We start from the raw sequence: 14119 nt of genomic DNA, 5'->3' as shown, positions 1-14119 counted from the left end.
CCTGCTCCATGACTGTTTCAGTGCTTTATGACTGACAAAAAGAGTCATTAGAAGTCTGTCTGATGGACGTAACTAAGTGAATTGCAAAAACTAAAAAAGCCTTTCAGCCCATTCAGAAATAATTGATGTGACGGAGACAACTATATGTGAGTTCCAGATAAAGAGACAATTTATGGAGAAACTATTGAAACTAAAAAGGAAGGTGCAAATTTAAAGTCCTCCATAAAGTTGTCTGTAAGACACAGAGCAGCATTCAACAGGGAAAGAGATTTAACCCGAAGTTCTTTCCAGAAGCATCCTTAGGGCTCTAACTTCCTGCAAACGAAATCCTCATAAAGGCAGGGTCGTCACAAAGTTGTAAGAAATGGACTCCAAGGGGGACATTTCTGCATTCTTACCCTGATGTTCGTTTTCTTCTTTACTCCAAGTAGTGTGTATAATAAGATACTCCTGAAGTTCACCTCTTTTCTTTTCCTTTTTCAAAAATTGGCCACTGCCCTAACAAAGAAAGCAGTCCATTATCATTGGGCAGGTGGTAACTTAGGAGATTTTGCTGATGTCGATGGAGGGCCAATACTTTAAAATATTTCGGATTATGGAACTTAATATTTGCTTTTATGGTGGGATGGTTACCTTTTAATCAATCTAACAATTAAGAATGGATAAAATAAAGTTTTTATTATTATTCATGTATTTTTGAATATGCATCTGGTCCTTATTGCTTTTCTTAGAAACTATAAGTAAACTTGGTGACAGGGATTTTTTTTTTAATAGGTTGCCCCTGTTATACATATTTGATAATGATCGAATTCTGAAATCAGAATAACATACTATCATTAATTTCAGGATTAATTTCCAAAGGTGCAGATTATAAATAGTGTTATCATATCAGTATTTTCAAAAAAAGGAGGGTGGTTATATAGTTCTCTAAAATTTTAAAAAAGCAATTTAAAAATGAATCTGCAAGATAAGAAAAAGGCAGTTATCATACTTGCACATACAAGTACAATTTGTCATCAGCTTTCTAGGTATTAAAAAAAACCTTTTTATAAAATTGTTCCAGTCCTCTAATGAATTTGAAATGTACAGACTTAACTTTCTTTGAATCCTCTGAATCCAGGTTGAGATGCAGCTGCTAGTCCATATTTGAAGTAGAAGTTGTGATAATTTATGTGACCTCTAAACCTACTAGACTGCCTGGATTTAGGTTTACTGTTTTGTAATCCACATTATCAATTATGGAAAGACAATTTTATAAGAAAGAAGAATGAGACAAATGCTCACCACCTTTCCCCTTCATGAATGCCTTACCCCTTGCAATAATGTCACCAGAACACCAACCTTGTGTCATCCAGACATGTTCTAAATTCCCTCTTCTTCCAAGCGGGCTGTCTTTCTCTTGATCCCAAGTTTACCAATATCCCATCTTAGCTTCTGTTCCCAGTCTCCAAATTAAAAACTCCGAGATATTAATAAGTAAATACATTTGTTGAATACATTACATCGTCCACCCCACAGCACCCAACTTCATTCTTATTTGCCATGTTTGTCCTTTCAAGGCCATGAGGTTAATTTCATGTGGAAATGGTCATGGCGATTACACATCCCTCACCTTGGGCTCACCAGAATTTCTGATGAGGAGGGGAGGGTAGGAAGAGGCAGCAGTCCTTCTGGACCCCCATATCATGAGGGCAAGCACAGAAGGTAGAGGACCTCCCCCTTTGCACTTGTGCCCCATTCCAGTGTGCCCTCTGGATTTCTAAAGTGGATAAAGTTATATAAAGAACGGAGAACACTGGGTCCCAGTCTATGGTAGTTTAAAGCAAAATCAACTCTAATGCATTTTCTCATCTGGGACCTGGCATGACGATGGAGTAGCACCCCACGCCCCAGGGACTACGTATTACCCAGAGTTACCTTTGAATGTATGTATATCTTCAAGTGAAAGTCTCCAGTGTGTCATAATGGAAACAAAAAATAATTGATGAATGTCATTCTCAAATAATTGAGTATAGAAACACACATGGTTAATAAAAGATTAGATTTCAATCGTTCTTGAAAAATTTGAGTGTTATTGTATGTACATGCTTGTTTCACAAATGATTTGCATTTAGAAAAATAAAAACAATACGTGAATAGAATTAGGTTTGAAATATCATGAATTTTAAAAATTCTATTTAGAAACTTTGTAAATTACTGGGTCAGCTCTATATTTTCTTTAAAAAAAATCTAAAACATAATAGGAGATAGGTCTAGTTACATAGCTGTGGCCTGAGGTATAATACCTTTTATAGTATATGTCTTTGAGGGAGCTTAAGGCTCTTTTTATAAACTACCTCATTATTTCTCAGAGAATTTAAGTTAGGACGGGGTAGATATTATTTTCTGCATTTGGCAGACCCCGAGCCTAAGGCACAAGAACCAAAGGTCAGCTAACTTATCTGAGGTCAATGGGGAATCTATAATGCTGCTTGGAATAGAATCTTTATTTTCTGTTATTTCTAATGTAACATTGTTTTCTCATTTTAATCGTTAAACACATATACACATGAACACACACAAACAGTACATGCAGCTTCTCAACATGTTTCACTATTGACTTTGCCTTTGTGATTCTATTTAAAATTTCAGTCCTCTCTTAATTTTAGTTAGTTTGCTTCTGGTCTCTGATTTCTTTCATTCCCAACAAGCTTAGATTATCAGGCATGTTTTTACTTGCCCTTCTTTGCTTGCATCCTCAAATATTTACCTTAAAGCAAATTTTTTTTTCAATAATAGTGAAGAAAGACAGAAAGTCCATAAATAAAAGATTTTACACAAATCTTTTTTTTTTTCTTTTAACTGCCACCCTCTCTCTCTCTTATGCCATATTTTAAAAATTAGTAGTCTATCCCCACTTTCTCTATATATTTACAAGTGGGTCTTTTACTTCCTTTGATTTTTATCTCCTTGCGTGGTTCCCCAAAGCTTAGAGATTTTATAGCACAAGTGACCTTCTAATGGATGAACCGAATGGACATAAGGTGATCAGCATTCTTCTCCACATCTCTGATGCTTTGGTTCACATAAAACTTTATTCTGTTTTTCTAGAAATTACCACCTTCCTTGGCTTCTGAATTTCAAAAGTGACCTACTTTTCTTATTCACCATATTTTTTATCCTTTGCTGCTGGCCCCCAATATGGAATCTATAACTGGTCCTCAAATGTATATTATTTATCAAAATCATTTTTGAGATCTCAACCCAGAAACTCCTCCTCTGCAGTGCCTGCCCTAAATTCCCCAGCAGATTTCATGGCATTTTTTGTACCTTTATTTTATTAAAGGAAACTTAAATAATATTATATTTTGTCTGTTTTTATATACCTATAAGATTTGAGTTTCTTCAATGTGTCATCCTGAAAACCCTGGGACATAATGGGAGGAAACAAATGTAGGTACAGTGAAATAATGACGAAATCCAGTCAACCACACAAGCTCACTTTATAATGGCCTCGCTGCCTATTCTTAGTGCTGTTTCCCATAATTCCTTCTTTCTCAGAATAATCCTCTGCCTTCAACATTTCTTGTTCCTCCCGTTTTGCTGAGAATGATCAGATCATGTCTTCAATCTCCTCCCTTTAATTAGATCATTTATTTGCCTAAATAAAATCTTTGATTTTCACTCCCTATTGTTTATAATTCTCACACATGTTCCACTCACAATTTTTTGGAACAGCTTTCTTAGAGACCTCTTTCTTGCACTACTTATTCAATTTTCAAGCACATTTTCATAGTTTAAAAAAAAAAAAACCTACGGGAAAGCTGACACTCTCCTTCAAGTTTTTCTGCTTTTTCTTATGTCGAGTAGACTAGGTTGCCTTTGTAGGACATAAAGTCATTCTTCACTCTAGAGAGAAAAATGGAAATCTCAGATGTCTCAGGTCACTAGATGTCTTCATGTTCATACTTTTGCATCTCAGGATAGAACCATGATTGTACTGACTCTCCAGGGAAACGCTATGGACACTTAGAGGACCAGCTGGTTTCCTGGAGCAGTTTGTTCTTTTTGACCTCTTTCCAAATGTTCTTTCAATTGTTGAGTTTATGCTTTTTCTCTATGCCTCTTCATCACCTCTGGAGAGATCTTACAAACTTCTAATATCCAGTCCAACCCTGAACACTGATTCATTGGGTTTAAGTGAAGGCCAGACATTGGCATTGTGTTGTCATAAGTTATTTGGCACATCTAAGTTTAGGAATCACCACTTAAACCACTCTACATCAGAGTATCAGTCATTAACAAAGTGACAGTTACATATATAGTACAGACTCATTCAGTCTGTCACAGAGCTTTTAACACATTGCTCACATTTCCAGTGTAGTCAATATTATCCAGACTATATAAATAATATGAATCCTATATCATAACTTCTGCCATATAACATATCTTCTCAACAGACCCAACCTGCTGATGCTGAGGAAAAGTGTATAAATGTTTATATATCTGCTTATCTGTCTGTCTATTATATCAACCTATCTAAATCTACGTGTCTGATTTACTATTAGAATTAAAGCTTAATTCTTGCATTAATGGGTTCTCTTTCATAATTCAGAATTTTGTACTACTTTGTTTCACATTACCAACTTAAATAGTTTGCCACAAGAATTTTATGTATTCAAAATTATCAAAATAGAGTTTAAGAGATAGTAACGTAATGTTGAAATTTTATGTAGAAGTCTAATGGAATATTTTCAAATGCAGATAAAAATGTTGGATGGGGTATTTTATGATCCATTGTGTGATATTCTTTATTTTAGATTTTTATTGTGAATCATTTTCCATTCATTTAGATATTGTTTTAAATGAAAAACCATTTTTTTGCTAAAAGGAAGTATTAATGACCTTAAGCATTTGCTAGTGTATATATATATAGTTCTTAGTGTTTTAAAATTACATTTTCCTTCCAACATTAAATGTAACATGTAACCTACAATAATTTATGGAGATTTAAATAGTCACTGTCAAAATAAAGCAGGGAATCAAGCAAATAAAATGCACTGATTTATAGTAGCTATTGTATAATACATTCTAGAAAAATAATTATTTTATTTTTGACATTCTTCATTGCAAACATAGCTGATTACCCGTCCCTGCTATTCTGTCATTACTTTTGGCAGAACCAGTATTTGAGCACAGATTCTGAGATTACCACCTTCATTCAAACATCACCCTCTTTTCTATTTTTATGTCACACTGGAACATTATCTCTTAAAATTTCTTATTTCCACTTTATTAGTGTAATTTCTGTATTCATTTTGTACTTTCTTCTTGAATTAGCGGACTGAGTCTAAAATACTTGAGAAACATTACAATAGAATTAAGAATAGCCTTTGACCCTCCTTTCTCTTTATATATATTTTTTAATCCATTGCTATGTCTTGAAGTGATAATATGTCTTTCTGACCTTCGCATTCTTTCCTAAATTCAACATTGTCATTAAAATGTTATTGTTCAGCAGTATTCGCTGAGCATCTTCTGTATGCACAACAGTGGTTTTAGGAGCCTGTCAGTGGTCTCACTTCTGAGGTGAGACTGAACATAAAGTAATTCACAGGTAGTTAGCTGTCAGTTGGGAGTGATAAATGGAAAAAAAAAAAAAGAAAATATGCACACATGAGATAAAGCATGGTAAATACAAACTGATTTCTATATTTATTAAGAAATAAGGTAAAATATTACAGTCATACTGCTGTAAATAAATATGAGAATTATTAGTGAAACAAGGATAATGTTTCTAGAAATTGTGTTACTAGTAAATATGGGCCCATGGTGTGTATGCTGATGGTACTAGAAATATTTTGTAATTGCTTTAAAATACTGTAGTTCCAATTCAGCAAAACGTTGTAAAGAAGAGAATGTGATTCAAATGTTTTCCTTTTCCAATAGAATTTAGCATTTCTAAAAGTTTGATTTTGAATGAAATGAAAAAGAAGATTTTATAAAGACTGCACACTCTAAATATGTACATGGAGGGAGAGGTACTGGATTAGAAACTCAAACAATGGACAATATTCCTGATCAATCTTCTGTCTGAGACAAAATAAAGGGAAGAATTGTGGAAGCATGCATTTGTCTTTAGTAAAGCCATTTTATAAATTTAGGGGAAGTGTGACCTTTCCTTTTAGCTTTCCCCTTAACAACCTATCATGTAGATAATCCTTAACATTTTAATTCTTAACATTAAAAAATTCCCAGTTATGATAAGTGATTTGTACTGCAAATATTCACGTTATAAAAGTACAGAAGGGTTCTTTACCTTTCTCACCATTCTGGTAATATTAGTTTTATATTTTATATTAGAAAGAGCTAGTCTTAGTTATAGGTTTACAAATCTGTACATTTATGCCACTTTCAAATCATATAAGAGCTTAATGGAATCAACTATTGCCGAGAATAATCTCAGACAGATATTACGGAACCTTTTTATGTTGTTCTTTCCCAAATATTACGTGTATGTAGCCCTGTTAATACATGACATTAATTTGTTCCCTTAATGAGCCTAAAGTATTTTTGCTTTATTTTGTAGTTATAATAATCTGTAAGTTCCATACATAGCAAGTATTGCATTCAGCCAAAGCTGTAACATAGTAGATTGTGAGGTTCAATTGGGTAAAGTTTTGCAGGACTTTTCAAATATGACTTAAAGACTGTACGTGATGTTACTTTTTTGGAATAAACTGAAAACAGTCATAGTAAGCACATAAAATTAAATTTTTAAACTTTATTTTCAATTCCCTAGTTAAGGAAACTTTTATCTATTATTTCATTACTATCCTTACTTTTTCAAGGTCAATAGACAATATTTTTTTATATGGATGAAGTAAGAACTAAATTCTGATTTCCTAGCACTGCATCTAAATTCCTATTTCTCAGCTGTACCTTTAATAGTTTAAGTCAACTGCCAGAACACTCAGTTTTAAACCATATGCTGTATGGACAAAGAATTTAAAAATGAAGTCTTCTTACAATGGATTAGTTCTATATTTATTGTTTTCCAAAATCCCTGACCCTTGTTTTTATAAGGAGTCTATTTGTGAAAAACGTATATGAAGTGAAGACTACAGAATAGAAAAATGTTGACTATGTGGAACTAACATATCAGATTTCAATGTGTGTTTTAGTGACATTGCTGTTTTCTTATCTGTTTCGAAAAAGGAATTTTCAGTTTTTCCATAAATAAAAATCTAAGCTCTAGACATTTCTTCAGATAATACTGAGTTAACCAAATAGATTTCAATATATACTAACCATTTTGTATTGAATTAGTTGTCAGTAGACCTTAATGTATGTAATTTATGTGTTTTTTAAATGAGATCATTGACAATCTTCTGTCTTAGTGACATTCAGACTCTTTTCTTTTACAGCCATTTCGTAGAGTGACGTTTTCTGTTGTGAGTCAGCCTCAGGACCCACATCAGGGGTCACTGCAGAGTTGCTATGACAGCGGGCTGGAGGAGTCAGAAACACCAAGCAGTAAGAGTTCATCAGGGCCAAGACTGGGTGCCCTTCCACTCCCAGAGGACAACTATGAAAGGACCACGCCGGATGGCAGTGTTGGTGAGGCAGAGCATATGGAAAATGGTAGGGGCAAACACAACATCCACACACATAATCACGCTAGTGAGCCGTAGTAAGTAGACTCGCGAAGGTCAGTCTAAAACCAAGCTAAAATAGCTGACACTGAACCGATTCTCTTGGAAATAACAAACATTTGCTAAAGTACAGAAACACCAAATAAAGGAACGTAACTCTCTAGATGAAATTCACCAAACTCGCACCATCATTTTAAAACCACCTATCAGAAATAAACACATTTTCAAAGAAATCAGAGTAGTACCTATTATGAAAAAAAACCTAAATGAGTGCAGAGTATCTAAACAGTAGCCACTGAGAAAGGTCTCGTGTAATTGTTTTCTTTGATTCATTTTTGTCATGCAACTATTTCTTCAAATGCAATCGTCCAGTCTTAGTAAGAGACAATGACAATAAACACATATTCTCCGATCTTTCTTCTCCAAGGGATTTAAAGAAGCATTTTCAAACCTCTCCTTTCAAGTGCTAGCTGAAATGGAGTCAAAGAAGGAGAACAGTATTATCTTACTCTCCAAAATATATCGTAAATGCTATTTGTACTCCTTTCTCATTTAATTGTAAGGTTTTTCTCATTTTTGTGCGAGGGAAAGGGAAGAAAGAAAACTAGAGTTCTCTCTGTTCCTGTCCTGTTGTGAGATGGTTCTCATAGTTCCAATTGACCTTACGTGCACTTTCCTTTAAGTTGTGCAGTTAGACTGCAAGCAGTACTCACAAAGCTTTTCACATTTGTTATTTTCCCAAAGACAATTAGATGGTTTTTTTTTTATTTCAGGTTATAAATAAATGCCTGAGAATAGATCTGTGTCCAATAATGGAATGATAGAGTCTTACTAACTTTATTATTATTTCATATATAAAAAGAGATTTGGCTATATGTAGGGGAAGGAAAGGAGTCACACACATTTTATCTCTAATGAAACCTTGAAACAAATCTATGTCTTTCACCATTCCATCCTCCAACTGAAACAAGACGTTTTAACTTTTTGTTGTATACCAGTTTCTTGAGTGATAATATGCAAATAGAGCATATTAATGCAGGAGAAAGTCTGATTTTTTTCTGGAAGTTTACCTGTGAATATCAAAATCCAACATTAGAGAGTAATATATCATAAATGACCCCAAGTGCAATGATTGCTAAACTAAATCATGCTAAATAATTATTTTTCCACATTATCATATCTTGGTGAGAAGATATGATATTGGGGTCTGATGATTGACACCCCTCTTGATTAATCATCCAGAGTTTAAATGGCATTTTGCCTTATGGCTGTAAAGGCATGCTTATCTGTGTGTATGGCAGTGTGTGTTTATGTGGATGGGAATTTGATATGGTTTTTAAAAGTTAACATTTTTTCGTATTTTTTAAATAAGTAAAAAATTTAGTATGAATTACAGTGCTGATAAATGTATATTTCAGGCAAATATGTTTGAAATGCTTTGCACAAAAGTAAAAGTTAAATTAAGAATACTGTAATAATGTTTTGTATTCACACACACACATACCCACACCCACACACACATACACAAGCCCCTAGGAAGGCAGGATTAATTTACTTTAAGTGCTTTGCAATATCTGTGTTACCTTTTGATAATATCATATCACTTATTTGTATTTTAAAAAGTACTTGTATTGCTATTAATAAAGTACAAGTAAGTCTTTATTTTTTAGATATCAGCTATCATTGGCATTATAATCCCATTTTAATGTTATTTTCTTTTTTGAGTTTAAAAAGATTCAACGCCATTAAAATAAGAAATAATGAATAATAAGCACAATGATATATGACAAACACATAGCAGTTACCTTTTAGGAAACATACATGTCATGGAAAACTTAACAGGTGAGCTTGTTAAGAGACTAGAAAGTTTACTGAGAAAACATTTCCCAAAGAAGACTTACAGTTTTTTTTTTTTTTATAACCATGCTTTCAGGCTTGTCAACAGCCAAGGAACATAATGTAACTGATTTTTTTCTGACTTTATGTGACTGACACTTGAAATTCAGTGTTTATATAACCAATTGTCATCCGCTAGCTGTGATTATGTTAGCCCTGCTCTATAGGTAATGACAGAAGGAGACATGATTCACTTGGGTGATCCAAATGTAGCAGTTGACATTTGAGTAAGAGTTTTGTTGGGTTCAAGATTTCAGACTACTGTCTAACCGTAAAGTGCAATTGTGTTGCTTGAATTCTGGTAATTTCATCTTCAACATTAATGGATTATTCTGACATAAATAGAATTGGAATTGAAACCTGTCAAATTTTCATTTGTCACATTTAATTGGAATCCAGGTAATCTGCAGTGTTTTGCTTGGTTAAGTTTTAATCAGGATTTGTATTGGATTTTCCCTGAAAATACCATTTTGGATGCTGTCCTGGTTCGTAATTATTACCTCAAATATTTTTCTTGAATTTTAACCTATGTGAAACAATGCAGTTATAACTAATTTTTTAGGATTAACTTTTGTTGTAAACTTTAGAAGATAATTTCCAGTGCAATAGCTTTATAACATTCTAGTATGATGATGTGAACTGAGTATAAATTGGGACAGTGAATGATAAAAATAAATTGTTTATAATAATAATAAATCACTACAGATGCTATAATAAGGAAATAACTAAAACACAAGAAAACTTCAGTACATAGGCAGTGAAATGCACTTTGTTTTACAAAAGCTTTTATCTGCCTTCTATACTTCAGCGTAATAAAATTTTATAAAGAAGGCTTATGGGTTAATTCTCTTTATAACAAGTTTTATCCTATATTCCAGCTTATAGGAGTGCCAAATGATGAATGAGGTTTTATTTTCTTATTAGCTTAGGTAAAAGAATATAGTGTAAGGATAAATATAATTTTTTGAAGCCTGAATGTAGTAATCAAAGTGAGACCCAACATTTTGATAATTCCAAATTTGGGTTCTTACAGCCCATGGGTCTCTGGAAAGGCATAATGAAAATTATACTATTTAAAAACATTTTAAGAAAACTCTAATGAATTATATACATTTATTAATGAAAAAGATCACTGATATATTTTTCTTTGGTTTAATTATTATCAATATTGTGATTATTTCATGTTGATCCTTTGATAAGATTGCGGAAAATGGTTATTTGTTATTTCATTAAAATACATTTAGTGGTATGAAATATTTGAAAATATAGAGTACATGGTAGAAAGTTGAGTGATGAAAAAATATTTGATAATGATAAAATAAGTGGATAATTCAAGTAAAAACCAAATTAAAGCTTAAAAGCAACAACACAGTAAGGGCAACCATTGACTATGCAAAAGCTTGTCCTCTTAATTTTGCAGTAGTCTTCAAACTTTCTCTTGGAGCGGTGTTTATGAGTCTATTGTAAGTATTTGTTTTGACCCCTGCCTCATGCCATCATCTACTTATTCTTCTCAAAGTCCCCCGAGTCATATTTGCAAGGCTAGTTTGTTTTTACTGTGTGTCACTTGATCATATGATGTGTTTAGCAATTTCAATATAGAAAACACCCCACTTGACCTCTGATCCCAATTTTCATTTAGTATTGGGTAGGTCACTAACTCCTTCTGAGTCTGTTTCTAATCATCTGTAAGGTAATTAACTAAATTAAGTTTAAAATCATACCCAGATCCGATAAGCTGCAATTCTTTCCTTACACTCAGTTTTTTTTTTCTTTTTTAATATATCTTATTCTCCTGAACAGAAAGAAACCTTTGGGTCTCTTAGTGAGATGGTGAGTGAATTTGATAATACGTAGTAATACAGGCAAAGCAGAAGTTGTGCCTTCTAAATGCATGCAGGTAATGCATGTATTACATAAGCCAAAGAACTGAATTGGGTCAAATGGTGTGATTTCCGGCCAGGTAGGTGGAAAGGTTGGCCCAAGAGCAGATCGGGATGGGAGACAGTTTTGGAGCCATCCCAGACTATACTATGCAAGAGGCATCTATAGGTCTGATCTGGCTCTGGGCACAGTGCCCTCAAAACCATTAATTATGATGAAATGATCTCACAACAGAATAAGTGCATTTACCGTCTTCCTTGATAGTGTAAACTTTGTTCACAGTGAGTGAACAAAATGTGAACAAAATATGTATTTTCCTCTAGATGAACTTACAAATAGTATAACATAGAAATAAATTAAAATAAGAAAATAGCAGTTGATCCATAAGGTAGGTGGTTTTAAAAAGTTGAATAATCAGAAACTTAGCCATTCTAAATATCTAATAAATTTTATGCCTCTCGATTTTCTCTAATACTTAAAAGACAATTTTCAGTTATATACTCTGATAGTTTCGAATTTCCCACTTCCAAACTTTCTTGCTTGTTTTATTTTTTTCTCCTCACTCTACTTGCTTTAGTGTTTAGAGCACATTGTTCTTGAAGGTTAAAACTTGGTGCAGTTTACCATGACTCCATTTTGTATCCATCATGGACTTTTTACCTTGCTTTCAGAAGTAAATGACAAGATATTTGAAATAACATTTGGGTGAAGTATCAAATATATTACCAAAGGTCATGAGAATAGAGACTAAACTCATATCCTTGTGTGGGATAAAGGACTCTCTCTGTCTCTCTCCTTGTTTCTCACCTACCCTATTTTCAGCAATCGTTTGCAAGGTACTTTCATCTAGTTACTGTTGGTTTGTGCTGTTTTTATTTAGATTGAATTAAGTAGCAAGGCTGCTTCTTCCAACTTTCCAAAGATGCTCATATACTTGTTAATAGCATAAGCATAATGCCTCAAAACAAATACCCTGCACTTTTTTTCTATGGGAAGTGACTGATATACCTCGGAAAGGATTCATTTTTATGATTCTGCATTTCACCATGTCTAGTTGCTAGCGTCTGACCACATTTTCCACTTTTCTAGCCATCTATGAAATGGCTCTGTACCTCCCAAGTATACACAAGTCAACATGTCCCCACTTCCAGAGGACCCTGTTTACTCCTACGTCTCCATAATGATTAGAGAGAGAAAGTGATTATAGAGATTATTTTTAACCAGAATCTCAGCCAATCAAGATGTATGCTACAGTAGCTTTCCGGCTTTCCAATAAAATGAGCAGCACAATCTACAAGAATCTAAAGATTTCCTACCAGAGAAGAGGCAAAGTTGTGGATGGAATGTAGTGATTTAAAAAACAGACTTTGAAATCTAATGACATTGGGTTAAATCTTGGTTTCTCCTCTTACTAGCAGTATAACTTTCTGACCTCTCTCAGCCCCTCTTACTCCAATAACAAATAGGATTGTGAAAGAAACTAAGTGAGATAGTAGCACCTAATAATTTATAAATAAACAGTAAGAGTTCCAGTAGTTTTACTATATTGGTTGATGGTGAAATTATTCACTACTATTGTTTCAATAGCAATAATAAAATGATTGTGATTAATATTAACTTTAGGTAGCTTGGATATAACACAATGGTCAGTCATGATAGATAGCATCATCAAATGTTAGTTTCACAAAGGTAGCATTCTAAAATTACTGCTAAGAATATTCTCACTTTGAATATTTCCCAGCCGATTTCTCATTTTTGTGGGATACCAAGGGGTGACACTCAGGAGCAGTGACATTTAAACATATCAAGGATCTAAAATGAGGGGAAAGAAAGAGTCTATCCTCTGACACCAAATCAACCCAACTCTTGTCATTCAAGGTGAGAAGAAGCCATTCTCTCCCTGAATTCTTTTCTTTCTTTTTAAATGTTTTTACATTTTATACCTACTTTTCCAGCTGAATGCATTATTCTTCAGGTTTATATTTCCCTTTAAACTGCTGCAAAAATACTCACATTGACAGGGAAAATGAGCTGAAAAAAAGTATCTAATTAGTATGCTTACCGAACTCTCAGCCCTTTCTTTTTTAATCTCAGTATTAATAATTAACACTGATAAAACGTGTGGCCATATTACCCTTTTTATTCTAATTTGGTCCTTTAAAACTAGATCACTCCGCTGAACCCTTATGACATTTGAGGAGGGAATGAGCTCTCATCAAATCCCAAAGTGACTTTGGAGGTCAGTTAGTGGGTTGGTTGCCTCCAGACTCTCAAAGCATTTGCTTATCTGAATTTCTGCACACTTGCTAGATAATGACTTCTGTGTTTAGCTCCTTATTTAGTTAAGGCATTATTCCCATGTTTCTTGCATTCTTTTTTTGCTTTCAGATTGGATATACTTCTGTTCTTCCTCCGATTCTTTTCTAGAGTTATGTATGAAAAACTCGATGTTGCTGAAATATGACAACACTCTAAAGCAACTTCTATGTGATTAAAGGAACTCTGGAACTTGGTTCTTAAAATGTAGTTAGCATGCAACCTCAGAGGTCAGTCCACTTATTGAGAAACTGTTTTATCTCAATATTTCTCTTCTAGGTTAAAACACCCACTGTTGTTACTTCTTCTATTGCAGGTTGTTTTTGTTTGTTTCTTTGGTTTGGTTTTTATTGTTGTTGTTGTTTTTGGTAAGAAAAGCCTTCTCTTCT

The 14119-nt window shown here is 33.6% G+C and overlaps 1 protein-coding gene across 12 annotated transcripts in view; it reads left to right on the top strand.

Moving 5' to 3' along the window:
- Positions 1 to 14119, top strand: part of PCDH7 (protocadherin 7) — a 387317-nt gene that overhangs the window by 174181 nt on the left and 199017 nt on the right. For 5 of the 12 annotated variants that reach the window (XM_074349469.1, XM_074349455.1, XM_074349453.1 and 2 more), the window contains one exon: positions 7407 to 7623. The exons of 2 other annotated variants lie outside the window; for them this stretch is intronic. In XM_074349469.1, the coding sequence (XP_074205570.1) occupies positions 7407 to 7623 (217 nt within the window). The remainder of the gene's footprint in view (positions 1 to 7406; positions 7624 to 14119) is intronic. 5 more of the 12 variants (XM_074349470.1, XM_074349454.1, XM_074349482.1 and 2 more) reach the window with 2 other exon arrangements.

Source organism: Camelus bactrianus, chromosome 2, assembly GCF_048773025.1.
Source record: "Camelus bactrianus isolate YW-2024 breed Bactrian camel chromosome 2, ASM4877302v1, whole genome shotgun sequence".
Classification (NCBI taxonomy): Eukaryota; Metazoa; Chordata; class Mammalia; order Artiodactyla; family Camelidae; genus Camelus; species Camelus bactrianus.
The sequence above is the reverse complement of the archived record's forward strand: the minus strand, read 5'-3'. Positions and strand labels throughout refer to the sequence as shown.